General features: G+C 50.5%; 1 protein-coding gene across 1 annotated transcript; it reads left to right on the top strand.

Moving 5' to 3' along the window:
* The first annotated feature begins 407 nt into the window (after positions 1 to 407).
* Positions 408 to 27,190, top strand: Znfx1 (zinc finger NFX1-type containing 1). The gene is made up of 14 exons (XM_069989970.1): positions 408 to 568; positions 1,913 to 2,000; positions 5,204 to 7,009; positions 12,784 to 12,915; positions 14,234 to 14,382; positions 14,910 to 15,059; positions 15,135 to 15,249; positions 15,739 to 15,986; positions 17,245 to 17,384; positions 19,802 to 19,956; positions 20,223 to 20,368; positions 21,528 to 21,638; positions 22,017 to 22,112; positions 23,881 to 27,190. The coding sequence occupies exons 2-14, from the start codon at positions 1,940 to 1,942 to the stop codon at positions 26,320 to 26,322; spliced, it is 5,751 nt and encodes a 1,916-aa protein (XP_069846071.1). The 5' UTR covers positions 408 to 568; positions 1,913 to 1,939; the 3' UTR covers positions 26,323 to 27,190.
* Positions 27,191 to 27,848: the final 658 nt, after the last annotated feature.

The raw sequence follows: 27,848 nt of genomic DNA, 5'->3' as shown, positions 1-27,848 counted from the left end.
GCCTGCGCGGGAGCTCGGGCACGCCCCCTTCCGGTCGCGGCCGCGGTGACACCTGGGAAATGTAGTTCCTCCGGCTAGTAGTCCGGCCGCACCCCGCCTCGCATCCCTCCCCCCTCCCCGGTCTCGCCCCCACCAGCCTCGCCGCCATGTCGCGCTTCGCATGCACCGGGCCGTCCGCCGGGTCCCCGTTCCTTCGGGACCGGCGGAGGCTGGCGAGGGCCCGGGGCGCAGTTCGCCCGCCCCCCGCGGTCCCCACCCCTCGGCTGAGCCCGCCCGAGTCCGCCGCCGCGGGGAGCTGAGGCGCCGCCGCCCTTCCGCCCGCCCCGAGGGCGGGGACGCGGGCCGGCCAGCCCGGGCCCCCGCGGCGCCCGCGGCCCGCGCCCCCGCCTGCCGCCGCCGCCGCCTCCGGGCCGCCCGCCGGGCGCCTCGCCCCGCCCCGCCCCGCCCCGGCCTGCGGGGAAGGGAAACCGAAAGTGCGCGGCCCGGGCGGGGCGTCGGCCTCCGGCCCGAGCCGAGCGCAGCCGAGCCGAGGCGGCGGCGGCGAGAGGACGCGCCGGAGCCGGAGCCGGTGAGTGGCCGCCGCCCGCCCCGCACCTGTGCCCGAGTCCCCGCCCCGGGGCCCGCCGCCCCCCGCGCCCCCGCTCCCCTGTCCCCCCAGGGCCCCCGCTGGCCTCTCCGGCTCTGCCCCTCACCCCTGCCACCTGCCCCTGGCCTCGCTCCTGCTACCCCGCTTCCCCCCCCCCGACCTTCCCAGCCCCAGCCAGGGGCTCCTTCCACCCTCCTGACCCCCTTGACCCCAGGGCTGTGAAGTGGGCTTTGCTGCCGGTGACCCCCCAGGACTGCGCACACTGACTTCCCGTTCTCCGGGGTTCCCATCGCCAGCCAGTTTGGCCCTTCCCGACCTCATGCCCTCACTGCCTGGATTCTCCAAACACTTAGTTCCCTCTTGTTTTTCCCCATGGCATTTCCTTTATTTATTTTCCTTTACTTTCTCCCCCTCCCCCATTTTCTGGATTTCTGTTAGTGTTTTTCAAAAAGAGGAAGAAAGGATTGTCCCCTCCACACTGAAAGGAACCACAGCAACTAAGTTTTCCACCTGGATCGTGAAAACAGGCATTGATAAGAGGAAGGAAGAGACTCTATAAGAATATTCCCACGGGGAAGAAAAGGGACTCCTTTTTCTGATGAGGATAAAAGCTATCTCATAGAATGCCAGATCTGTCCACAGTTTCCAGCTATGAATATTTTAAAACTCGGTGACAAGGACAGGCTCAGAAATTCTTTTGCTGAGCATTGAGTCACCTACTTTTCCCCTAGCCCAGCCCACATCGTGTGCATGGGTTATATTGAGATGTTGCCTTAAAGGGCTTTCTTCTTATAGAACTGTGTCAAAACTCATCAAGATGGCAGGAAGAAAGGACTGCCGCTTTCTGACTGCTCTTGAGGAAGATGTTTCCAGAGCAATCATTTCGGCAGGCCTGCGGGCTTTCATGCTCACTATTTTCAGAACCTGCGAACTAGAACCCATAGAGTGCTAGGTCCTGTGAACACCAGATAGGTGTAAGTACATGGCTTGGGTTAACAAAAATGTACTTTTTTCCTGGCAGTAAGTTCCCGGCCTAACAGAAGGGAAAATGAACCCTAGCAATTGATTGAGTGACTTGACCAAAGGCATAAACTAAACAGTAGTTGAAAAAAAGTGCCCGAAAGTGAAAGTGCCAGAGTCAGGAGAAGGTGGAAGCTGTCCCTAGGGGTCATTGCGGTTGTGAATCTCATTTCTGTATTATAATGGGACCTGTGCTCTTGGCTAAACTGCATTTAGCACTTAGCTAATAAATCATTTAACTTTAAAGGCATTTGACATTTAAAGATGTAAATGGCTTAAGGACACTGAAAATTTTTCCACGTGCAGTTCCAGAAGAATTGAAGTGACTCAGACATGGAGGAGAGAAGACCTCATGGGGAGGCCAGGCCCCGGAATCCCCACACCAACCACAGAGGTGAGCAGGGTTCTGGGGTGAGGAGATGAGTCAGCCCACCTTGCACTGCTTGCGTCTTTAAAGTGGACAAAGTGACTTGCTCCTCAGCTACAGCAGAAAGGACTGTGAGGTCGAGCCAGCCCTCCACTTCCAAGAGAGCTGATGAGTGGGGACCGTTCACTTTAGCAAATCCCAAGTGGAAATAACTCTTGGTTTGGAGCAGCTATCCAGTGGAAACAAAGTACATGCCAAAAGCACAGTTTTTAATGTTCTAGTAGCATCATTTGAAGTGGGGAAAAGAGGGTTGTTTGGTTTTGTTTTGTTTTTAGTTTAATACTAATTTAATATCTTAATGTCTTAATCTCTCTTTTTCTTTTTTTTCTGTTTCTGGGGCTTGAACTCAAGGTTTGGGCACTGTCCCTGAGCTTCTGTGTTCAAGGGTAATGCTCTACCACAAAATATTATTTTATCATAATCAGGTATTCAGCATATTATTCTATGTAACATTTTAATAATTTATTTTAATGATATTTTTATTTCACTTCAAAAAACTTTGTCAGCCACAGTTCAAATACTTTATAGCCACAGGTGCCCAGTGACAATGCATGGGAAGCTCAGGTCCAAGTTTCATGCTGCTGAAGAGAACACTCGTTCCATTTGCTCAGACCTGTGTGTGTGTGTGTGTGTGTGTGTGTGTGTGTGTGTGTAGTGTGTGTGTGTGTGTGTGTAGTGTGTGTGTGTGTGTAGTATGCCAGGATAGAACCCAGGACCTCAAACATGCTAAGCAAGAATTCTATCACTAAGCTATGTTGTCAGTCTTACTCAGAATTTTTGAAACAGCCAAAGATCCTGCTTTTCCTGCTTTGGTCTCAGGGTTTGGGCTCTTTCCCTGAGTTATATTGCTCCACTTTGAGCTATAGCTCTACTTTTGGTTTTTGAGTGGCTAATTGCAGATAAGAGTCTCAGAGGGACTTTTCTGCCCAGAACTGTGATCCGCAAATCTCAGCCTCCTGAGTAGCCAGTATTACAGGTGTGAGCCACCAGCGCCCAGCCTAATAGAGACTTCTAACAAGATGAAAATATTAAAAGTAGGACTTTTTTAAAAAAACAAAAACTGGGGGCTGGTGGCTCACACCTGTACTCCTACCTATTTAAGAGGCTGAGATCTGAGGACTGAGGTTCAAAGCCAGCCTAGGCAGAAATATCCTTGAGAATCTTCAGTTAGCCATCAAAAAGCCAGAGTGGAGCTGTGGCTCAAATGGAAGAGTACTAGCCTTGAGTAAAAAAGTAAAGCTCAGGGACAGTGCCCTGAGTTAAGCCCTAGGACCAGCTTCAAATAAAACCAAAAAAGAAAAGCAAAAAACAAAATACTTTGAGACTGGAAAGGAGCCTTGCATGCATGAGTCCCTGGGTTTGATTCCTTAGCACCACATAAGCAGAAAGTGCTGGAAGCGGTGCCGTGGCTCAAGTGGTAGAAGATTAGCCTTGAGCTGAAGAGCTCAGGGACAGCACCCAGGCCCAGAGTTCAGGCCCCATGATTGGCAAAACAAAACAAAACGAAACTTTGACTTATGACTGTAGGAGTTTGCAAGGTAGTATGAATATAACAATTATAAAAGTTGGAGTTCGGTTGCATAACATTTGCATTTTACCAAATACTCCTTTACATTGTTGTGTTAAAATTTTCTTTAGCCAGGTATGGTTGGCATAGTTTTGAATCCCAGCTCTCGAGAGGCTAAGGCAGGAGAGATTTCAGTGCCAGCCTGGGCTACCTAGCAGAGCCCTGGACAAAGCACTGTAATAATTTTTCCCTACAAGTGTAAAACAAAAAGTGTCCATTGTTGTACTTAGTATCTGGTGTCATGGGATGATGTGCTAATCTCAAATATTGTATATGCTTGCAGCTTCGTGATGTCTTATATTGTGGAGTCACTGTATATATACTCTTTGTTTCCCATTCTCCATGTCATTTTGCACACTTGAGTCGGTTCCAGAATGAGTTAGAGGAAAGGGAAGTGAGAACCTGGACTCAGTATGTCTGGCAAGGGCATTTTTGGAATGAGTGGCAGATGGAGGAAGACAGGTTTGGCTCCCTGGGGGGCGGAGCCCAGTGTGCTGTTGCCAGCTCCCCTCCCCCACTTCCTGCATGTGTTCTCCATTGATAGGAGCTTTGCCATGGACTCCTGGTGCAGGCCAAAAGCTGAGTTTTGTTTTCGGTTTCCTGAAACAAAACTTAATGTCTGTGTTTCAGTTTCCTCCTCTGTCTTTGAATTCGCTGAAAAATATCTTGGTCTTGCTGTTTTCCACTCAGTGCATTTGTGGATGCCAGGCAGGTGTGGTGTCAGTTTTCCTCATTTGATATTCTCGTCCCTGAAGCCTGTGATTATTGGGTCACAGAAGCGGTGCCTATGGAAATTGATTGGGTATTCCCAGCAAAATAGCATTACTATGGCTGCTAGGAATAACACTTACTGAGAGCTTTTTTCCGTGTGTCCGGGCCATTCAAAGCATTAAAACCATTTCATCGCCTGTAAGCCTAAGTCACTGAGACTTAGAGAAGGTGACCAGTGAGGAAGTGACCATGTCAGCCTTGGAACAAGATTTGTCTCCAAGACTCGTGTTCTGACTAGTTTGGTGCTGACAAGAGACTGGAGCCACCAAGCTTATCTTTTCAACCTTGGAGACCTAAATCCCAGCTATGAGGATTAAATGAGATATGTTGTGCTTATTCTCTAGCATGTATTAGGCACACAATAAATATTTATTCCTCTTCGGTTGTTTTTTTGTTCTTTAGGAAAACAGTATTCTCAGTCTACCCAGAAATAATACTCTTTTTTTTTTTTTTATGGTGGTCGGAATTGCACTCAAAGCCTCCTGCATGCTGGGCAAGAATGCTCCTCCTGAGCTATTCTACTAGTTCTCTCTTTTGTTTTTGTTATTGTTCAGTGTTCTCACTTGGTTTTTATGAGACAGGGTCTTACTATGTAGCCCAGGCTGGCCTTGAACTTTCCTTCTGCTTTAGCCTCTTGAGAGCTGGGATCACAGGCATGTTCCACCATACTTTACTTCACTGCTCTATCTTTTATTTACTACACAACTTGGTAGGAAACCTTCTTTTCTCTCCAAGAGAACCTTGAGCTCCTCGGTTGTTTTAGGAAATAAAATCATGTTCTTTGTCGTCCTGTGGGGTTTTCTTGTCCTTGATTCTGTGCTTATTACTTTAGGGCCTTTGGATGGAGAATTCGCACCAAGAGCTAGAGATCAGGCCAGTAACCCACCAGCCAGTGCATCTGGAGAAGGAGCTGATTATCCTGAACGGCACTCGAGGACCGCCAGTCATCCTGTTCCTTACCGGCAGAGAGAAGACAGATTCAGGGCCATGGGCAGGAATCCACATCAGGGAAGAAGGAACCAGGAACGGTATACCAGTGATGGAGCGAGAGGCCAAAGACATGGTCAAGAGAATGACCCCAGGCGGAGAGATGACCCCCAGGAGGGGAGGAACCACAGACCGCCGTGGTCCAGTGATAACTTCCAGTGGCGGACACCCCACCAGAAGCCTGCAGAGCAGCCACAGCAGGTGAAGAAACTGGGCTACAAGTTCTTAGAGAGTCTTTTGCAGAAAGACCCCTCTGAGGTGGCCATCACACTTGCCAGCAGTTTAGGACTGAAGGAACTCCTGTCTCATTCTTCCATGAAATCCAGCTTCCTGGAACTCATCTGCCAGGTTCTTCGGAAGGCTTGCAGCTCCAACATGGACCGCCAGAGCATATTCCATATCCTCGGCATACTGAAGAACTCAAGATTCCTCAAGGTCTGCCTGCCTGCTTACGTGGTGGGCATGATTACCCAACCCGTGGCTGCCATCCGCAACCAGTACCCAGAGCACATCAGAAACATCATCTCCCTCCTCCAGGACCTCGCGAGCGTCTTCCCTGCCAGCTCTGTGCAGGAAACATCCATGCTCGTGTCTCTCCTTCCAGCATCTCTAAATGCCCTGAGAGCCTCTGGGGTTGACATAGAAGAGGAGACTGAGAGGAACTTGGAGAAGATGCAGGCCATCTTGGAGCATATGCAGGAGAAGAGGCGAGAGGGCACTTTAAGAGAGGACACCTATACTCTGGTACAGCCTGAGGCTGACGGACAAGTTGCAAGCTACCGGACCATGCCCATCTACCCTACTTACAACGAAGTGCACTTGGACGAGAGGCCCTTCCTCCGCCCCAACATCATCTCTGGAAAATACGAGAGCACTGCTATCTATCTGGACACCCACTTCCGACTCCTGCGGGAAGATTTTGTCAGACCCCTGCGGGAAGGCATTCTGGAGCTGCTCCAGAGCTTTGAGGACCAGGGCCTGAGGAAGAGGAAGTTTGACGACATCCGCATCTACTTTGACACCAGGATCATCACCCCTAAGTGTTCCTCATCAGGCATCGTCTACAAGGTACAGTTTGACATGAAGCCCCTCAAGTTTGTTCGCTGGCAGAACTCCAAGCGCTTGCTCTATGGGTCCTTGGTGTGCATGTCCAAGGACAACTTTGAGACCTTTCTTTTTGCCACTGTTTCTAACCGGGAGCAGGAAGATCTGTGCCAAGGAATTGTCCAGCTGTGCTTCAATGAGCAGAGCCAGCAGCTGCTGGCGGAGGTCCAGCCCTCTGACTCTTTCCTCATGGTGGAGACCACAGCCTACTTTGAGGCCTACCGGCATGTCCTGGAGGGACTACAGGAGGTCCAGGAGGATGACGTCCCCTTCCAGAGGAACATCGTCCAGTGTGACTCCCATGTGAAGGAGCCACACTACCTGCTAATGGGGGGCAAGTATGATTTCACCCCCTTAATAGAGACTCCTTCAGCCTCCTGGGAGTCTTTGAGGAATGCCAAGGGCTGGAGACGCCCCAGAGTTAATGTCCTCGACCTTAGCCAGTGGCCCTCAAAAGAAGCCCTGAAGCTGGATGACTCCCAGATGGAAGCCTTGCAGTTCGCTCTCACAAGGGAGCTGGCAATCATTCAGGGGCCTCCTGGCACAGGTACAGTAGAGCGTTCCCCAGCTGTGGATCTGTCCTGGGAGGTGGCAAGGGAGCTAACCTCTGCCCTAGGTTTCCCTGAATTGGCCATAAGTCTTGTTCATGAAGTAGACATGGTGATTTTCCATTGGGGACTGTGGAAAATCTATTACTTGCATTTACCTGCATAGCAGTGGACTAAAATCACAAGACTAGAGAAGACTGCTATTGATCAGAGCTGGGGAGATAGGCTAACTGTGCTTTACCAAAGGATATGTTTTGTTTAATGCTAAGTGGCAGTTTGTAGAGTCCCACCGCCCTCAGTATTTGATTCTCATAGAAGTGTTGCTCCCTACACTTTCCTCCTGGCACAGTAATCCTCTGCTGGGGCGCTGTTATGTGTACCTTCCCTGCTGTTTGTCTGGTTAACACCGATACATACATTAATGTATATGTACACCTTTACTTCTGCTTTTGGGTTTTTTTGTTTTGTTTTTTGTCGGTGGTGAGACTTGAACTCTAGGCCTTGGCACTGTTCCCAAGCTCTTTTGCTCCAGGCGAGCACTCTACCACTTTGAACCACAGCTCTACTTCTGGTTTTCTGGTGATTAATTGGAGATAAGTCTCAGGGACTTACCTACCAGAGCTGACTTTGAACCACGATCCTCAGATCTCAGCCTCCTGAGTAGCTAGGATTACAGACATGAACCCCCAGCGCCCAATTTACTTCCACTTTTTAAATAACAAGTAGGATCATGCTTATACGTGTACCATGGACTGGGAATGGTTGTGACTAAACTCCAGCCAGGGAAAAGACCCTATCTCAGCCGAAAAAAACTGGGTGTGGTGGCACAGGTCTGTCATCCCCGCTACAGTAGTAGGAAGTACAAACGAGGATTTGGGTCCAGGCATACATCAGGCAAAAAGTAAGAGTATCTAAAAAGTGATTGCGCTGGCAGTGTGATTCAAGTGGTATGACACCTGCTTAACAAGTGTATGGTCCTGATTTCAACACCCAGGACCACCAAAAGGAAAAGAAAGTCACAGCATATTAGTGACAGGATTTCCTCAAGACTGAAAGAAGCTTACAAATAAAAATGTTACAGTGTTGGGAGAAAAAGGGAGGAGGATGTGGACTGGCAACAAGTGAATTAATGTTTCCATTACCTCACAGCCTTCAGCACTGGCGCTGTGTACTGGCAGCTAGTTACTTGGAGTCTCCCATCTCTTTCCAGCCTTTCCAGCGCTGCTGCATGTGAGCAATCTTCAGGTTTTGTGTGTCAGAAATGTTCAAATTTGACAGATGATTAATTTTCACTATTGTCCTTTAATAAATAATGGCGCACATTTATTGATCAAAGTCTCTTCCCACCATCTCAGTCAGCCAGTTCTCTTGCCCAAAGCGAATAATGGTAGCAATTTTCTGTATGTTGTTCAGGGATGGACTGTGGCTACTCAGGCAGTGTGTCCTTGCGTTCGTTCCTTCCATTCTCTGTCACTTTCCCCTCCCATTGCGTGTGATCCCTGTTCTGTAGTCACTTTCTTGCTTGTTTCTTTGACTACCTGTGACTACAGTTGTCCGTTGTTTAGATTGTGTTTAGAAGTACATCATCATCACAGGAGTTCCCTGCAGAAAACTCACTGCTGTAGTACTTTAGCAAGTAACCTTACAGAAAAAGACAAATTCCTAACGGGATCAAGAATAGTGTGCATTTGTAATGTTTGTTTATTATTTGGTTTCTGATGTAGCCCATGCTGGCTTGAAGTGATCCTCCTGCTTCAGTATTCCAAATTTTGAGATAATAGGTGTGTACCACCATGCCTGACTTGTATTTGTGATAGTGTTTTTTTTTTGGGTCTGGTCGTGGGGCCTGAACTCTGGGCCTGGGCTCTGTCCCTCAGCTCTTCGGCTTAAGGCTAGTGCTCTACCACTTGAGTTACAGCGCCACTTCTGGCTTTTTTCTTTTTGCTTATGTGGTGCTGAGGAATCGAACCCAGGGCTTCAGGCATGCAAGGCAAGCGCTCTACCACTGAGCCACCTTCCCAGCCCCTGTGATGGTTTTCTTTTTGTTTTGTTTTGTGCCAGTTGTGGGGCTTGAACTCTGAGCTCAGGTGCTGTCCCTGAGTTTGCTCAATGCTAGCTTTTAAACACTTGAGCCACAGCTCCACGTCCAGCTTTTTGTTGTTAATTGGAGATGAGTCTCACAAGCAGAAGAGGGGTCTCACAAGCAGGGAGCAGGGAGCGCTCACACCTGTAGCCACTCAGGAGGCTGACAGCTGAGGATCGCAATTCAAAGCCAGTCCGGGCAGGAAAGTCTGTGAGACTCTTTTTTTTTTAATTTTTTTTTTTTTTTTTTTTTGGGTCCGGTCGTGGGGCCTGAACTCTGGGCCTGGGCGCTGTCCCTCAGCTCTTCAGCTCAAGGCTAGTGCTCTACCACTTGAGCTACAGCGCCACTTCCGGCTTTTTCTTTTTGCTTATGTAGTGCTGAGGAATCGAACCCAGGGCCTCGAGCATGCAAGGCAAGTGCTCTACCACTGAGCCACCTTCCCAGCCCCTGTGAGACTCTTATCTCCAGTAAACCACCAGAAAACTGGAAGTGGTGCTGTAGCTCAAGTGATAGAACACTAGTCTTGAGTTGAAGACCTGAGGGACGGTGCCCAGACCCAGAGTTCAAGCCCAGGACCAACAAAAGAAAACAGTTTCACAGACTTTCACCATGATCTTCATATCTCATTCTCCTTAGTAGCTAGGATTACAGTCATGAGCCACCAGCTCCTGACCTATTTATAATTTTAATAAATACAGTATTGCCACATTATCCTTGACAGTGTATATCACAGGGATTAATCATTTATATTTCTTCAACAAAGAATGAAAGAAATGGCTGCTGGTGGTGTGACTCCTGTAGTAAATGGAACACCTGCCTAGCAAGTATGAGGCCAAGAATTCAAGTGCTCCCCCTCCAAAAAAGAAAAAAAAAAGAGAGAAATGCCCTTTTTTTCTTTTTCTTTTTTTCTTTTGGTCAGTCGTGGGGCTTAACTCTGGGCTTGGGTGCTGTCTCTGTGCTCTTCAGCTCAAGGTGAGCGCTCTACCACTTGAGCTACAGCGCCACTTCTGGTTTTCTGGAGTTAAGAGTCTCAGACTTTTCTGCCCAGGATGGCTTTGAACCACTATCCTCAGATCTCAGCCTCCTGACTAGCTAGGATTATACCTATGAGCCACCAATGCCTGGCTGAAATACTCTTTCTTATCTTTATGTTCTTGTGGATTTGCTTCTTCATATTCTTTTCCCATATTTATGTTGGACTCTTGTATTGATTGCTTAGTGCTGTTTGTAGATTCAGAATGTTGCAAACTATTTCTTTTGTTTTGTTGCCAGTCCTGGGGCTTGAACTCAGGGTCTGGTTACTGTCCCTGAGCTTCTTTGCTCAAGGCTGGCACTCTACAACTTGAGCCACAGCGCCACTTCTGGCTTTTCTGTTGTGTGGTATTGAGTCGAACCCAGGGGTTTATGCATGCGAGGCAAGCACTCTACAGTCCCCCTTTTTTTTTTTTTTTTTAATTGCTTGTGATACTTGAACTCAGGGCCTGGGTGCTGTCTCTGAGCTTTTTCCTTCAAGGCTAGTGCTCTACCACTTGAGCCACAGTGCCATTTCCAGCTCTTTCTGTGTATGTGGTACTGAGGAATTGAATCCAGGGCTTCATGCATGCGAGGCAAGCACTCTACCACTAAACCATATTCCCATCCCTAATTGTCTTTTTCTTTTTTTTTTTTTTTTTGGTCGGTTGTGGGGCCTGAACTCTGGGCCTAGGCGCTTTCCCTCAGCTCTTCAGCTCAAGGCTAGCACTCTACCACTTACTTGAGCCACAGCGCCACTTCAGGCTTTTTCTGTTTATGTGGTGCTGAGGAATCAAACCCAGGGCCTCATGCATGTGAGGCAAGCACTCTACCACTGAGACACCTTCCTGGCCCTGCAACTGAGTTTTTGAGACAGTGGCTACTGTTGCCTGACACGAATGTAGCAGTGACTAGTGACAAACGTGTCCATACGGTTGGAGTCTAGGGTTTTCACCCCTCTCAATGGCAATCTTATTGTGGCATGAACAAGCATATCAGCAACACTGGACACACCATCAGTGTTCACCAGTAAATAATGCTCTGGCCAAATGCATGGGCTCCTTTTGTGTGTCCTGGTGATTAGGTCCCAGGTGCATTAAGTGGAAAAAGCAGATGCAGATGAAAGTAGCCTGCTTCTATTTCCACCTAAAAAAGAAAAAAAGGCTAGAAAAAGAAACATTTTTATTTGCATAAGTGTGGCAATTGTCTCTGGAAAATTCTACAAGAAATTTCCAGTCAGACAAACTGACTTAGAAGCTTTTTACATGCTTATTGGTGCTTAGATTTTAAGGCATATCAACATATTATCTAAAAAAACAAAAAACAAAAAAAAGCTAAAAAGCAAAATGGGCCCATGATGGGCACCTGTAGTCCCAGCTCCAGAACTGAGGTAGGAGGATCATTGAACCTAAGAGATCAAGGCCAGCCTGTCCTGAAAGGAAAACATGCTAAATTTGCTCTAAGAAATGAATTACTCCTTTAGCAAGTCTAAATTTTGGGAATGGAATTGTGATGCTCAGAACCGAGGGAGAGTCCGTGTCCAGCTCCAACAGGAATCTGTGCCTTGTCCTGAGCGGCTCTCATGTGTACTATATGTTGCAGAGACGGTAGGTACAAGAAAAGCCAGACCACACACAGCAGGAGGTGGTGACCTGGCACGCTGAGTGCGGAGAGAGTGGGGAAGGGGGCTCCTTTGTCTTGAGGGAAACGGAGGCTTTTTACATATGCATATATAATTTTACTGTTAAGGAGTTGTACAGGGGTTACTGTTTCATGAGCCAGGTGATGAGTACATTCCTTTCTTGGATACTGTCACCCCTTCCTTCATTTTCCCGCTCCCGTCCCTGCCATCAAGTTGCATAGTTCATGCCGTGACTAAATCAAGGCTTCAGAGCTGTGAACACCTGTGCCTCCCTCTTCACCTTGAGTTCACAGTGGAATTAATGTCAGAAGTTTGCATCTAGTTTTTTGTTTTTTGTTTTGGTCGATTGTAGGGCCTGAACTCTGGGCCTGGGCGCTGTCCGTCAGCTCTTCAGCTCAAGGCTAGTGCTCTACCACTTGAGCCACAGTGCTTTTTTTGCTTATATGGTGCTGAGGAATGGAACCCAGGGCCTCATGCATACTAGGCAAGCATCCTACCACTGAGCCCCCTTCCCAGCCCTGCATCTAGTTTTTATGTAGAGCTTTGCTTTTATTTATTTAGCCAGTCCTGGGGCTTGAACTCAGGGCCTGAGCACTGTCCCTGAGCTGCTTTTGCTCAAGGCTAGCACTCTACCACTTGAGCCACTGCATCACTTCCAGCTTTTTCTGTTTATGTGGTACTGAGGAATCAAACCCAGGGTTTCATACATACTAGGCAAGCACTCTACTACTGAGCCACTTTCCCAGCCCTATTTTTGTTTATTGAGACGGAGTCTTACTTACGTGGCCCAGGCTTGAACTCATGACCCTCCTGCCTTAGCCTCCTCAGTAGCTGAGCTTACAGATGTGCCTCTACACCCAGCCAAGAAGAATAAGCGAACAATGGACTGTCCTATAATTTACTTGAAATCCTGTGCCTTGCGTGACCAATAAGTTTAACAAGATTTGAAATGCACATTTTGTTTACCTTTTAAGTTAAAAGAAATAAAATTTTAACAAAAGTAACAAAATTTTAAATCTCATTTTTCTGTTTTCTAGGCAAAACCTATGTGGGTCTAAAAATAGTCCAGGCTCTTCTGACCAACGAGTCTGTTTGGCAAATAAGCAACCAGAAGTTCCCCATCCTGGTGGTGTGCTACACCAATCATGCTTTGGACCAGTTTCTGGAAGGTAATGGCTGAATCATCAGCACCCAGAACAGCTGTCTCTGCTCTTTGCATCCTTATAGCCTGCCTTGCCCCCGCCCCCGCCTCCTCCTGTGTTGCCCTAAACTCCGGCAGCACTGACGACCTTTCCAACTCCTTGAGTTCCCCCAGCTTCTCCCAAGTCTCCTGCAGTTCCCCATGCTGATGTCTGCCCAAATCACTCTCACCTTGACCTCATCCAGCCAAGCTGGCTCCAACACACTTGTTACGTCTCACCTTTATTCTCTCAGGTAGACGTTTCCCATTGCCCCCGAACCCAGTTAAATATTGCTTTATACTTTTGTAATGCTTTTCACATGTCTGTGCTCCACCATAAATGCCAAGAGCTGGTTGGGTTTCTGAGTATATTCACAGAGCTGGCACATATTAAGGCCTTGAAAAATAGTCATGCAGCTGTTCTCTGATGGCTCAGGCCTGTAATGAATCTTAGCACCTTCAGAGGCCAAGATCAGAAGTTGTGGTTTAAAATTTACCTTGGCAGTAAAAAACAGATTCACTCCATCCGAGGGGAGGAAGTGGCAAGGTAGCACGTTCCTGTCATCCCAGCTATGTTGGGAAGCATAAAATAGGCAAATTGCAATCCAAATACTAATTGTATTAATAGTGAATACGTAAATGATTTTCCTTTTCTCAGCATCTTATTTCCCATTTCTCTATATCCTCACCTAAGTAAATCTTTATTCTTAAGAGTCTCTGCTTGTATAATAGGTTCCCTACCCCACTAAATTTGAGGTGGGGTCCTCTGCTGTGTAGTTGTGGCATGAGGTACCAACTACTATTGTCATTGTTCATTTAGGGAGAAACCTCTCTGCTAGAACATGACACAGGAAAACAAAACATTGAGACTGAATTTTGATTACTACATGTCTGGTCCATTCTTCGAATATACAAGTGGTCATTAGATCGGCATAATGGATCGCATTTTCTGAGTGCTTCCTTTGTGTTGGGGCCTGGTTAGGAGCTACAAAAATAGTCTTGTGTTTCTCCAGCCTGGAACCTATAAGAAAGCTATTGCGGTCCTAATCTCAGACAAACTGAGGAGCTCAGTAACCCCAGGTTATGCCGCACCAAGTGTTAAAGCCCTGGGTCCCAGGGGCCTCGCTCCAGAACCCACCTCTCAAGCGTGGAATGGACAGGGACACGTCTTCTCTGGGCACGTCTTCTTCACGCATTATGGCTAAGTTCCTGGAAGTACGAGTTTGTTCCCTAGGGGACCAGCTGAAATGAGATGGCACACAGACTCAGCTCTCCTCAGCTCTGTGGTACTCCATTCTGCCCCCCAGGTATCTACAAGTGTCAGAAGACCAGCATCGTGCGGGTGGGTGGAAGGAGCAGCAGTGAGGTCCTCAAGCAGTTCACGCTGCGGGAGCTGAGGAACAAGCGGGAGTTCCGCCGCAGCCTCCCCATGCACCTCCGACAGGCCTACATGAGCGTGAGTCCCAGCTCTAGGAGTCTGGGGGACCCCTGGGCCCTCGGAACGCTGCTCTGTCTAGCTTTTCATTCTGCTAGTCCCTTGGTGTGACCCGTGCCCTCAATTCATAACAGAGAAGGGATGAAAGCAGGGGCTGGGAAGGTGGCTCAGTGGTAGAGTGCTTGCCTCGCATGCATGAGGCCCTGGTTTGATTCCTCAGCACCACAGAAGCAGAAAAAGCCGGAAGTGGCGCTGTGGCTCAAGTGGAGAGCACTAGCCTTCAGCTGAAGAGCTGAGGGACAGCACCCAGACCCAGAGTTAAGGCTCCATGACTGACAAAAAGAAAAAAGATGCCATGAGGCATGGGCTTCTCTAGTGCCATGTCTGTCTTCATGCTGGTTTGTGGTGTCCTTTAGCCTTTGGGATAGTGCTTGACTCCTCATCTACTGTTCTCCCGTTAGGCATTTTTCTTCACTGTCTTCTCTCGGGGAGCGACTGAATCGGGGATGTGGGCAGATCTTCACCGACTCTCGTTTTGCTCCTGGCAGATTGTGACAGAGATGAAGGGATCAGAGCAGGAACTTAACAAGGGTGCCAAGACGCTGGAATGCACCATGCGTGGTGTGCTCCGGGAGCAGCACCTGGAGAAGTACATCTCCCCCCGGCACTGGGAAAGCCTGATGAACGGACCCATGCAGGTAGGGCTCCAGCAAGGCCCACCGCCTCTGCTCTGGTTGGCCTAGGCTCTCATGCCTGACTTCTTGCTTCCTCAGGACAGCGAATGGGACTGCCTCCAGTCCTGGAAGCACTCCATGATGCTTGAGTGGCTGGGCCTGGGGGTTGGTGCTTTCATCCAGAATGCTGCTCCAGCGGGACCTGAGAACACAGGTGAGAATCGCGTAGCCACCCACAGTCCCACTCTAACTACTACTTAACTTTTTCTTTTCTTTTCTTTTTTATTTATTTTTTGGTCAGTCGTAGGCCTTGAACTCTGGGCCTGGGCCTCAGCTCTTTAGCTCAAGGCTAGTGCTCTACCACTTGAGCCATAATGCCACTTCCAGTTTCCTGGTGATTAATTGGAGATGAAAGTCTCATAGACTTTCCTGCCCGGGCTGGCTTTGAACCACGATCCACAAATCTCAGCCTCCTGAGTAGCTAGGGTTACAGGTGTGAGCCACCACTGCCTGACTACACACTCATGATTTTTAAGATGTAAAACATATAACCAAAAAGGGGAGCATGTAGGTCACCCCTCCTCCCAGTTTCCTTCTAAGTCTAAACCCCTGGGGAATGTGTCCCTGCGCTGCTGGCGTGGTCCTTTTCCATCCCTCGGTTTCAGGACTCTCCATATGTGTCCCACTTTCACTCTTCTCCCAGCCCATGCAGAAGGGGAGGAAGAAGAGGAGGGAGAGGAGGAAGGTTCCCTGATCGAGATTGCAGAGGAGGCTGACCTGATCCAGGCCGACCGGGTGATTGAGGAGGAAGAGGTGGTGAGGCCCCGGCGACGGAATAAGGAAGAGAATGGGGCAGAGCAGGAGCTGGCCAAGCTGCTTCTGGCCATGAGGCTAGACCACCACAGCCCGGGGACTGCAGGTGGACAGGAGCAAGTTACAGAGGAGTGGGAGGTAAGCTCCTTCCCTGAGGCCACAGCAGCACTTCCCTCCCTGCCGTCAGCGAGAGTGGCCGCACTGCTGAGCCCGGCCTGAGAGCTTCTGACCGCCCCCACCCCCTCGTTGGCAGTGCACCCGTTTTGCAGCCTAACCCTGGTACAGTATAAGTCTAAATCCCAAGCATATAAAAAATCATAGCTGTTCAGAGGCACCCTGGCAACCAGTACCAGCTTTAACAGAAAACACAGAGGAACACAGCACAGACGCACCCCGAAGAGAAGTGGGCAGAGGACTGTGAAGCCCTCCAGGCTGGAGGGGTGGACACTAGATTCCCTGCACACTCGCCCTCCGTCCTACTTGGTTGGGCATCTACTGTGTGCTCCTGTGGTGATGAAACTGGATACACAAAACCCCGCTTTGCATACCCCACCCACAATAGAAAGGACTGGCGGGCGAGTTGGCACGCGTGCCGTTTTCACCTGGTCTCCTGGTTCTGTTCCACAGCACTGCAGGTGGTGAGCAGTCAGGCCCCCAAGCCCAGGAAGTATAGTTTCGGCCTCCCTGCCATGTGGCACTGTTGGAGGAGGATCTTAGCCTGGGTGACGTCCATCTCAGTGTCAGCCCTCAAGGCTGTGGCCTTACTGAGTGACAGAGCCACAGGGAAAACGTTGTCCAAAGCTCTGCTTGACTCGAGGCACCAGTAGCTCAGATTTTACTCCTCCTGTGTTGAGACCATGCTTTGTGAGGCCTGCCGCCGCTCTGCTGCAGGCCTTCCATGTCTTCTTTGAGGCCAGCAACCCTGGAGCAGCAGCACTGTCATTCCTTCTAGTTTCTTTTTGTTTGTTTTTTGTTTTTTTGTTTTTGGTCGGTCATGGGGCTTGAACTCTGGGCCTGGGCGCTGTCCCTCAGCTCTTCAGCTGAAGGCTAGCGCTCTTAACACTTGAGCCACAGGGCCACTCCCGGCTTTTTCTGCTTATGTGGTGCTGAGGAATTGAATCAGGGCCACATGAATGGAAGGCAAGCACTCTACCACTGAGCTCCCTTCCCAGCCCCATCCCTCTAGTTTCTAAGAGGAGATTCTGAGGCACATAGAACTTAACCCCCGAAGTCCCAGCACAGAGAGAAGGCAGAGTGGGGCTGTGAGTACAGGCAGTCTGCCTCAAGTCCTTGTTGAGCCACACTGGCTGAGTAGCTGTTAAGAATCTGAGACACGAGAAGTACGGGGTGAACGATGCTGTGGGTTAGAACCAGACTTGCCTGCTCCTCCTCACAGATCCAACGCAGCCAGAAAAGGAAAATGAAAAACAAGGTAAAGGTTGAGCTTCAAAAACTGAATGCCATGACTAAAGCTGAGGCTGATGAGATCCAGGACCTCTGGCAGCTCGACCTGAATTCTCGCTGGCAGCTTTACAGGTAATGGTGCCCAACCCAGGCAGCTGTGCCATTTCCCCAGGGAGGTCCTTTTCTGAGAACCACTACTGAGCTGACAGCAGAGATGCAGCCATGGGATGGAACCAGCACCCCATTTACCGTCATGGAGCTCAGAGTCTTGTCTAGGACAGAAAACTTGTAAGGACACAATGCCACAACTGAAAAATAAGAGTGGCATAATTACTATGAACAAAAGGCAAGGACGGCACACACCTGTAATCCTAGCAGTTGTGAGACAAAAGCAGGAGTGTGAGTTTCATTCCAGCCTGGCAACTTACTGAACCACTGTCTTGAGAAAAAAGAGCAGAGAATACTAAGATGATTATCTAGGCTCAGCTGGTGCCAGCAAGGTGCCAGTGGAACTAAAATCTAGGAAAATGAGTAGGCATGACAAAGGCCAGTAAGGGTTTGGGAAACACATAGGTGTGTCAGGAACTGAAGACAGGCAGAAATGTGAAGCATTAAGAAATGGAAAGAAGGCCGGGCGCCGGTGGCTCACGCCTGTAATCCTAGCTACTCAGGAGGCTGAGATCTGAGAATCGCGGTTCAAAGCCAGCCCAGGCAGGAGAGACCGTGAGACTCCTATCTCCAATAAATCACTAGAATACCGGAAGTGGCGCTGTAGCTCAAGTGGTAGAGCACTCGCCTTCAGCTGAAGAGCTGAGGGACAGCGCCCAGGCCCAGAGTTCAAGCCCCACGACCAACCAAAAAAAAAGAAATGGAAAGAAAAAAAATGGAAAGAAACTGGCACCAGTGGCTCACACCTGTCATCCTAGCTACTCAGGAGGCTGAGATCTGAGGATCACAGTTCAAAGCCAGCCCCGGTGGGAAAGTCTGGGTGACTTTTTGTTTGTTTGTTTTTGTTTTTGGTCGGTCGGTCGTGGGGCTTGAACTCTGGGCTTGGACACTGTCCCTGTGCTCTTCAACTCAAGGCGAGCACTCTACTGCTTGAGCCACAGTGCCACTTCCGGTTTTCTAGTGGTTTATTAGAGATAAGAGTCTTACGGACTTTTCTGCCCGGGCTGGTTTTGAACCGCAATACTCAGATCTCAGCCTCCTGAGTAGGATTACAGACGTGAGCCACCAGCTGCTCCTCTAGGAGACTCTTATCTCCAATAAACCACTCAAAACTGGAAATGGCTTAAGTGGTAGAGCGCTAGCCTTGAGCACAAAGAGGCTTATTGACAGTGCCCAGGCCCTAAATTCAAGCCGCACAACTGCAAAAAAGAAAAAGAAAAAAAAGAAACAAACCAGACTGGAGGTTCGTTCTGTAATCCTAGCTACTCAGAAGGCTGAGGTTTAAGGATCACAGTTTGAAGCCAGCCCAGGCAGGAAAGTCCATGAGTCTCTTATCTTGAATTAAATTTCCAAAAAGCTGGAAGTGGAGCTGTGGCTCAAGTGCCTGGAGCAAAACAGCTCAAGGACAGTGGTCTGGCACTGAACTCAAGACCAAGGACTGGTACGGGGGTGTGGGGGGGGGTGTGGGGGTGTGTGTGGGGGGGGGGTGTGTGTGTGGGGGTGTGTGTGTGTGGGGGGGGGGTGTGTGTGTGGGGGTGTGTGTGTGTGTGGGGTGTGTGTGTGTGTGTGTACTTCCCCCTCCCCCCCCCAGCCAATCACAGTAGCTCACACCTGTCATCCTAGTCACACTCCTCAGGTGGTTGAGATATAGAGGATTGTGGCTCCTAGCCACAAAAAAATAAGACAGATTCCATTTGTAACATTTCTAAAAGTGAGCTTAGGCGGTCACCAGTGGATCATGCCTTTAGTCTTAGTTACTCTGCAGGCTGAGATCTGAGGCTCAGAAAGCCACCCCTGACAGGAAAGTCTGTACCTCCAATTAACCTGGAGTAGATATGGGAGTAGAGTTGTGGCTCAAGTAGTAAGTGCTACCCTTGAGCACTGAGTTCAAGCCCCAAGACCAGCACAAAAATAAATTAATAAATAAAATACCAGACTAGGGCCTGGCTCAAAAATACAGGGCATAAGCCAGCCAAACCAGCCAAGTAAGTGTGAGGATCTTGAGTTCAAGTCACAGTGCAGCAAAAGAACTGGAAAGCATAGCCAGCAAGGCCCCGGCTCATGAGATGGCCAGTGTGGTCAATGTGGGCCACATCCAGCCTGGGCAAGGTTAGGTGAGGAGCATAGATTTTTCTCTGATGATCAGCAGAAAGCCAGTGTAAGGGTCTGAGCAGAGTGGTATTAACCTTTCTCAGCTCCTGAGTGCCCTGCACATCTTCCATGGGGCAGTTCGGATTCCAGTTTTATGTGAGTCTTTCTCCTCAAGGGTCTAGAGGTCACTCCAGCCATAGGCACACTAGGGGGGTGTGGGGGATGTGGGGGGATTCCCTTCTCAGAGATCAAAAGGCTTCCTTTCTTCCTTTCCCTGGCTCACTGTCCAGGCTGTGGCTGCAGATGTACCAGGCAGATACTCGCCGGAAGATACTCAGCTATGAATGCTGTTATCGCACATCAGCAAAAAGAATGGCCGAGCTGAGACTCCAGGAAGACTTGCTCATCCTCAAAGATGCCCAGGTCGTAGGGATGACAACCACAGGTAAGGAAGTGTCTGGTCTCAGATCCTACAGATGACTTAGGACAGGCCAAAAGAGCCTCTTCAAGTGGATGGAAGGAAACCGCCCTGACAAGCTCTTGAAAGCAGCTTCTGCTCCATGGGGACCATTGGGCGCACAGCTGCCACTGAGCTTGAAACCCAGTGACGATCAGTCCCTGGGGAGCATGCAGGCAGACTTGTCACCAAGCCAGGGAAGGCCCTGTGTGCGCTGTGCCTCAGCCCAGCACCCCTCTCCTCTTCCAACCAAGGTGCTGCCAAGTACCGCCAGATCCTGCAGAAGGTGGAGCCTCGCATTGTCATTGTGGAGGAGGCCGCCGAAGTGCTTGAGGCCCACACCATTGCCACCCTGAGCAAAGCTTGCCAGCACCTCATTCTGATTGGGGACCACCAGCAGGTAGAGCAAGAACCCTGGAAGATGGGCAGGCTCTGGGGTGAACTGGGCAGGATTGCCTCTTCGGTTTGAGCAGTCCTCGAGCTTTTCGCTGACTTTCTGGTTCCTCCTTTCCTCTCATCCCACATTCCTTGTTATGTGTTTTCCTTCTCTCTTTGCTGGGGATCAGACCTTGGGCCTCCCTACGCTGGGCGGTTGCTCTGCCACTGAGCTATATCACCAGCCTCCACGTGCGGTTCAGGTGCTGTTCTGTTTGGGACGTAGCATAGCAGTAACTTCACCCAACTCCTCCCCTTCTCTCCGTGGCTCGCCTGACCCACCCTCCTTGCCTTATAACAACGTGTTCTCCGCTCTTCTTGCCCTCCAGTACCTGCATAAAGGAGCCAAAGTAGGGTTTGGGTTTGTTTTGTTTTGTTTTTTTGTTTTTTGGGGTTCTTTTTTTGGTCGGTCATGGGGCTTGAACTGAGGGCCTGGATGCTATCTCAAAGCTAGTGCTCTACCACTTTGAGCCACAGTGCCACTTCTGGTTTTCTGGAGATTAATTGTAGATGAAAGTCTGCCGGGACTGGCTTTGATCTCAGTCTCCTGCATAGCTAGGATTACAGGTGTGAGCCACCAGTGCCAGCTAAAAATGTATCTTTTTTTTTTTTTCCTTTTTTTTTTTTTTTTGGCTGGTTCCAGAGCTTGACTCAGGGCCGGGGCACTATCTCCGAGCCTCTTTGTGCTCAAGGCTAGCACTCTACCACTTGAGCCACAGCACCACTTTCCAAAGCCAGTTTTCAACAAACATTAAATCAGATTGTGTCCCTTACCAGCTTAAAGCCCTCCAGCAGTTTCTCATTGCGTTTTAATATTAGCAATCCAGCTTCATAAAGTTGCCTACCAAGGCAGTAAGATCAGGTTACAGCCTGTTTCTCTGGTTTTGTCTGATTTGTTGAGTGTTTCCATGCTTCCTGGCTCCCTCTTCAAATGACGGCCTACCTGGCTGCCTCCTCCATGCTGCCTCCTCCATGCTGCAGTCAGATCAGATGTCATTGTGGAGAAGAATCCCACCCCTGGAAGCCATCCTATTGTTCCTTGTCCCTGTACCCTTACCCTGCCAGCACCTCACATGGGGCCTGGATGTTCCCATCCAGAGTCCTCAGCCCTGTTTCTCTTCTAGCTGCGCCCCAGTGCCAATGTGTATGATCTGGCCAAGAACTTCAACCTTGAGGTGTCTCTTTTTGAACGGCTCGTGAAAGTGAACCTCCCCTACGTTCGTCTGAATTACCAGGTAAGAAGCAGCCCTCTGCTCTTACCAAATGACCAGGAGAAGGCTGCTGGGGATCTGCCAGTTGCCTGCAAGCAAGTTCTCCTGAGAGCGAGATCTTCTGTCCAACTTACTCTGCTTTTGTTGAGATAGGGTCTCTGTAGCCCAGGCTAGCCCGGAAGTCACCATCATCTTGCCTCTACCACCCAACTGTTGGGATTACAGGCACGTGCCACCTCAGCAGCTGAGTTCCTTTCATCCTGTGTGCATCACCCTGTGTTGAGTTTCTGCTGGATGAATGGGCTGTTTTTATTCTCCGTGTCATTTTATGTTACCTCTCTAGTTTTCAGTCAGCAGCTTGGCCTTTCAGATGATTGTAGTGATACACTTGTGTTGTTTCAGCATCGCATGTGCCCTGAAATTGCCCGCCTGCTGACCCCTCACATCTACCAGGATCTGGAGAATCATCCCTCTGTGCTCAAGTATGAGAAGGTCAAGGTAAGTAAGTCGTGTCCCCTCATCTTTCTGTGGTGTCAGCAACCTAGGGGATGACTGTTCCTCAGGCTGAAAGAAGACTTTCAGAAGGGAAAAGAGCCAACTTTAAAAGTTCAGACATGGGGCTGGGAAGGTGGCTCAGTGGTAGAGCGCTTGCCTTGCATGCTTGAGGCCCTGAGTTCAATTTCTCAGCACCACATAAGCAAAAAGAAAAAACCTGGAAGTGGTGCTGTGGCTCAAGTGGTAGAGCACTTGCTTTGAGCTAAAGAGCTCAGGGACAGTGCCCAGGCCCAGCGTTCAAGCCTGGGCAAAAAAAAAAAAAAAAAGTTTAGACATGAGCCCAGTGCTAGTGGCTCATGACTGTAGTCCTAGGATCTAGGCACTGGTGGCTCATGCCTATAATCGTAGCTACTCAGGAGACTAAGATCTGAGAATCACAGTTCACAGCCAGCCGGGGCAGGAAAATCCATGAGACTTATCTCCAATAAACCACCAGAAAACCAGAACTGGTGCTGTGGCTTAAGTGGTAGAGCGCTTAGCTTTGAGCTAAAGAGCTCAGGGACAGCGCCCAGGCCCAGCAAGCTCCATGACCGACAAAAAAAAAAGCAGCAAAAATCTGTGAGACTCTTATCTCCAATTAGCCACCGAAGTCAGAGGTGGAGCTCTGGCTCAAGTGGCAGAGTACTAGTCTTGAACAGAAAAGCTAAGGGACAGTGCCCAAACCCTGAATTCAAACCCCAGGACTGTCAACCAAAAACAACAAAAAACAAAGTCTTGGGATATGAGGGTGTAGCTTAGTGGTAGAGTGCTTTCCTAAATGCACAAGACCCTGGGTTCAGTCCCTCCTACTGAACAACACTGACAGAAAAGCAAACAAAAAAGCTCTATTAATATACAGATGAAGCTGGGTACTGGTGGCTCATACTTATAATCCTAGCTACTCTGTATGCTGAGTTCTAAGGATTGAGGTTCACAGACATCCCTAGTAGGGAGTCTATGAGACTCTTACCTCTAATAACCACCAGAAAAGCTAAAAGTGGAGCCTGTGGTTCAAGTGGTAGAGTGCCAGCCAGCTATGAGTGAACAGATGAGAGCAGAAAAAAACTGAGCACTGGTGGCTCAGGCCTGTAATCGTAGCTACTCAGGAGATTTAGCTCTGAGAATCACAGTTCAAAGCCAGCCCAGGGCAAGAAAGTTCGTGAGATTCTATTTCTAATTAACCACCAGAAATCAGGAAAAGGAGCTGTGGTTCAACATAGTAGAGCAACCTTGGGTAAAAAAAAGACAGGGAGCTGGGAATTTGGCTTAGTGGTAGAGTGCTTGCCTAGCATGCAGAAGCCCTGGATTCAATTTCTCAGTACCATACAAACAGAAAGAGCTGGAAGTGGCACTGTGCTCAAGTGGTAGAACATTAGCCTTGAGCACAAAGAGGTTCAAGGAGAATCCCTAGGCCCTGAGTTCAAGCCCAGGAACTGGCAAAAAAAAAAAAAAAAAAAAACGGGGATAGCGCCCAGGCCCTGAGTTTGGCCCTATAACTCTGTGAATACTGTGAATACTAAGGCTTACGAGAATCCTTGTTTAGCTCCTAATTTTCTGTGGTTTCAAAACAAAGCACATAGTAGCTAACTTTAGAAGTAGAGACTGGGACAGGGGCACGAAGAAGCTCCCAGGGTCTCACTGGGTCACATCAGTGGCTAGTGCAGGTGAGGACTGAAATGAAACCCTGCGCCACAGGGCACTGCCTTCCTAATACATTGCTTTCACTTCTCAGGGGGTCGCTTCGAATCTCTTCTTCGTGGAGCACAACTTCCCAGAACAGGAGATCCAGGAAGGCAAAAGCCACCAGAACCAGCACGAGGCTCACTTTGTGGTGGAGCTCTGCAAGTACTTCTTATGCCAGGAGTACCTGCCGTCCCAGATCACCATCCTCACCACCTACACCGGGCAGCTCTTCTGCCTGCGCAGACTCATGCCTGCCAAGACGTTCGCCGGCGTCAAGGTCCACGTGGTGGACAAATACCAAGGCGAGGAGAATGACATCATCCTCCTCTCACTGGTGCGGAGCAACCAGGAGGGCAAAGTGGGCTTCCTCCAGATCCCCAACCGCATCTGTGTGGCCCTGTCCCGGGCCAAGAAGGGGATGTACTGCATTGGGAACATGCAGATGCTGGCGAAGGTGCCCTTATGGAGCAAGATCATCCATACCCTTCGAGAGAACAATCAGATAGGCCCGACGCTCCGGCTCTGCTGCCAGAACCACCCTGACACCCACACCTCGGTATCCAAAGCTTCTGACTTCCAAAGAGTACCGGAAGGAGGCTGCAGCCTGCCCTGTGAGTTCCGGCTGAGCTGTGGGCACGTCTGTACTCGGGCCTGTCACCCCTATGACGCCGCACACAAGGAGTTCCAGTGCATGAAGCCATGCCAGAAGGTCATCTGCCCAGATGGGCACCGTTGCCCTCTCGTTTGTTTCCAGGAGTGTCAGCCTTGCCAGGTGAAAGTGCCCAAAATTGTTCCTGAGTGTGGCCACGAACAGATGGTTCCTTGTTCACTGCCTGCGTTTTCCTTCTGCTGCCAGGAGCCTTGCCCCAAAGTCCTGAGATGTGGCCACAAGTGCACCCACCCGTGTGGGGAGGACTGCGTGCGTCTGTGTTCAGAAATGGTCACCGTGGGTCTCAAGTGTGGGCACAGCCAACAGGTGAAATGCGGCCATGTGGAAGATCTGAAGTACGACCTGCCAGTCAAGTGTACCATCGAGTGTGGCACCGTCCTGGACTGCGGTCACCCCTGCCTTGGCTCCTGCCACAGCTGCTACGAAGGGCGCTTCCATGAGCGCTGCCAGCAGCCCTGCAAGCGCCTGCTCATCTGCTCACACAAGTGCCAGGAACCGTGCACCATCGAGTGCCCACCCTGCCAGCAGACATGTCAGAACCGCTGTGTGCACAGCCAGTGCAGGAAGAAGTGTGGCGAGCTGTGCAGCCCCTGCGTGGAGCCCTGTGTCTGGAGCTGCCAGCACTACCAGTGCACCAAACTCTGCTCCGAGCCCTGCAACCGCCCCCCATGCTACGTGCCTTGTACCAAGCTGCTGGCTTGCGGCCACCCTTGCATCGGCCTGTGCGGGGAGCCATGCCCCAGGAAGTGCCGTGTCTGCCACCTGGAGGAGGTCACCCAGATCTTCTTCGGCTACGAGGACGAACCTGATGCCCGCTTTGTGCAGCTGGAAGACTGCAGCCACATCTTCGAGGTGCAGGCCCTCGACCGCTACATGAACGAGCAGAAGGATGACGACGTGGCCATCAGGTTGAAGGTCTGTCCTGTCTGCCAGGTGCCCATCCGCAAAAACCTGAGGTATGGGGCCAGCATCAAGCAGCGGCTGGAAGAGATCGAGGTGGTCAAGGAGAGGATCCAGGGCTCTGCCAGGGAGATTGCAGCCAGCCAGGAGCGGCTGAAGGCCCTGCTGGAGGGGAAGAGCCGCCTCCAGCAGCAGCTTCCTGAAGACTTCCTGAGGCTCAGCGACAAGCTGGCCCACAGGAATCTGTCCGTGAAAGACCTGGGCCTGGCGGAGAATTACATCAACTTCTACGACCACTTGGCCAAACTGAGGGAGTCTCTGAAAAAGATACAAGTCTTCGAACAAAAAAAAGTGAGGACTCGGCTAGACCAGGTCCATGAGTGGCTGGCCAAGAAGCGCCTGAGCTTCACCAGCCAGGAACTGAGTGACCTCCAAAGGGAAATCCAGAGGCTCACGTACCTGTTGGACCTCCTGACCCGCTGCAAGATGGCAGAGGGAAGGGTGGCAGATAACGTGGCCTTGGAGGTCCTCAGCATCCGGAATATCCTGGAGAGAACATGTAAGTTCACCCAGAAGGATGAGGAGCTTGTACAGGAGAAGATGGGCGCTCTGAAAGCTGTCCTCCCCTGCTCCGGCCTGGGCATCTCAGAGGAAGAGCGAGTGCAGATCGTCACTGCCATGGGTTACCCACCCGGCCACTGGTTCAAGTGTCCCAATGGCCACATCTACTTGATCAGCAGGTGCGGGGGGGCCATGCAGCGCAGCACCTGTCCCGAGTGTCAGGAGGTGATCGGTGGTGAGCGCCACACTCTGGAAAGTAGCAACCAGCTTGCTTCTGAGATGGACGGAGCCCAGCACGCCGCCTGGTCGGACACGGCCAACAACCTGCTGAACTTTGAGGAGATACGGAGGATGATGTAGGAAGATGCCCGGCTCTGTCTTCTGCCCGGCGCCGAGGGCCCGGCTGGGTGGGCTCCCTTCCGGAGGTGAGGAATCCGGTTTAATCACGTCCTTTAGTCTTTGCACTTATGTCAGGATCCACTTTTACGGCTTGCCCACTGTTGATTCTCAGTGTACCCCTGCGCTAGAGTAAGCACTTTACCTCCAAACCAAGGGTGGTGAGCAGATGACCCCTCTTATCCCACAGCAGGTTAGTGGGCAGATGCCCTGAGCATCTGGGGCTCTCACCCAGGCACCTTTAGGTCCCAACCTGCTGCAGTGTTTGCTGCCATGTGCCAGGGCAGTCTAAGCTCAGTGAAGCCATCTGATTCCGACTGCCAGGCTGTGCCTGGCACACTCCCTCCCACCCGATGACCAGAGGAGTTGTACTGCTTAGATCTCCAAGGAGCACAAGAAGTCCCAGCTGCCCCGCTTGGGCACTGCCCTTCCAGAGAGGCACGTGTGGAAGGGGGTGCCCACGAGGGCTTCCGCAGCAGGCCCAGGCGGAGTGACGCCAGCACCCTCTGCTGTGACTCGCATTTGGACAGCGGCTTTACGCCGGAAAGGTTTGCTCAGTGCTGCTGCAGTGCCAGCAGCCCCTCTCCAGGTGTGACTTGGATCCCAGCACCTCCCCTGCAGCTTTTACCTGGGCAGGGCAGCATGCCAGCCGCTTCTGCAGGCCCCGACCACAGGCCAGAAGCCAGCCCCAGGGTTCACTAGAACACTTAGGCAACTCAGGTCCTTTCTAATGTCGGCCAGGAACAAACCCTTTCCTATGTATGCATTTCCTTTTTTGTCTTTACTATGCACTTTAACCTATAAAGCCAATTAATAAAAACGATGATTGACAGCCTTGGTGGTTGGTCCATGTCAGTGGAACGTTGAGAGACGGGTGCAGTGAGGGGCCGGCTCCGTCTGCAGTGGGACCATAATGCTCTCAAACCTACATGAAGTGTTTCCTTCCAGTTCTCCCAGATTGTCTGCACAAGCAAAATGTACACCCTTCAGTAGAATGCAGCACTTGGCTTGTTTTGAGCCCACAAGACCTGCTTAAGGGTCTCTCCATAGCAGGCCTTCACCCCTAGTGAGACTCCGTCTTCTGAGTGGGACCTGTGGTGGCTGCTGGTAAGGTTTGAGCAGCTATGAACACACGAGGATGTGTGCTGCTAGAGATGGGTGTGGTGCACAAGCTCCCTAAGGTCACCCAGAGTATGAGCCAGCCTGCCTACAGGATGCCCTGTGGCTCCCTCCAGAGGGCCGAGGCTGGCTCTCACAAGGAGCTGCTGCTGGGGCTCCTGTGGCTTGCAGCCCACCCACACACGTCCTGGCAAAGGCAGCTAAGTGGAGTGGGCTCCTGCCTCGTGCACAGCCACCGTGGCCGTCAGTGCTTGGCCTGTCCTGCTCCCCTGGCCTGCAGAGCCAGCGAGCTTCTCACCGCACACCAGTGCCTCTGCCAGCAAAACTTGTGCTGCCCAGGGTTTTGGGGGCGGGGAGGGGCCGGCGCTCCA

The sequence above is a fragment of the Dipodomys merriami genome, unplaced genomic scaffold (assembly GCF_024711535.1).
Source record: "Dipodomys merriami isolate MVZ:Mamm:240054 unplaced genomic scaffold, mDipMer1.0.p SCAF_39, whole genome shotgun sequence".
NCBI lineage: Eukaryota > Metazoa > Chordata > Mammalia > Rodentia > Heteromyidae > Dipodomys > Dipodomys merriami.
Note: the sequence above shows the minus strand (reverse complement) of the source record. Positions and strands in the feature narration are given on the sequence as shown.

Coding starts and splice junctions, on each gene's coding strand:
- Znfx1 (XM_069989970.1), top strand. CDS start 1,940: ATGGAGGAGAGAAGACCTCATGGGGAGGCCAGGCCCCGGAATCCCCAC. Junction 12,916..14,233: donor TTTGGACCAGTTTCTGGAAG/GTAATGGCTGAA, acceptor TCTGCCCCCCAG/GTATCTACAAGTGTCAGAAG. Junction 19,957..20,222: donor CGTAGGGATGACAACCACAG/GTAAGGAAGTGT, acceptor CTTCCAACCAAG/GTGCTGCCAAGTACCGCCAG.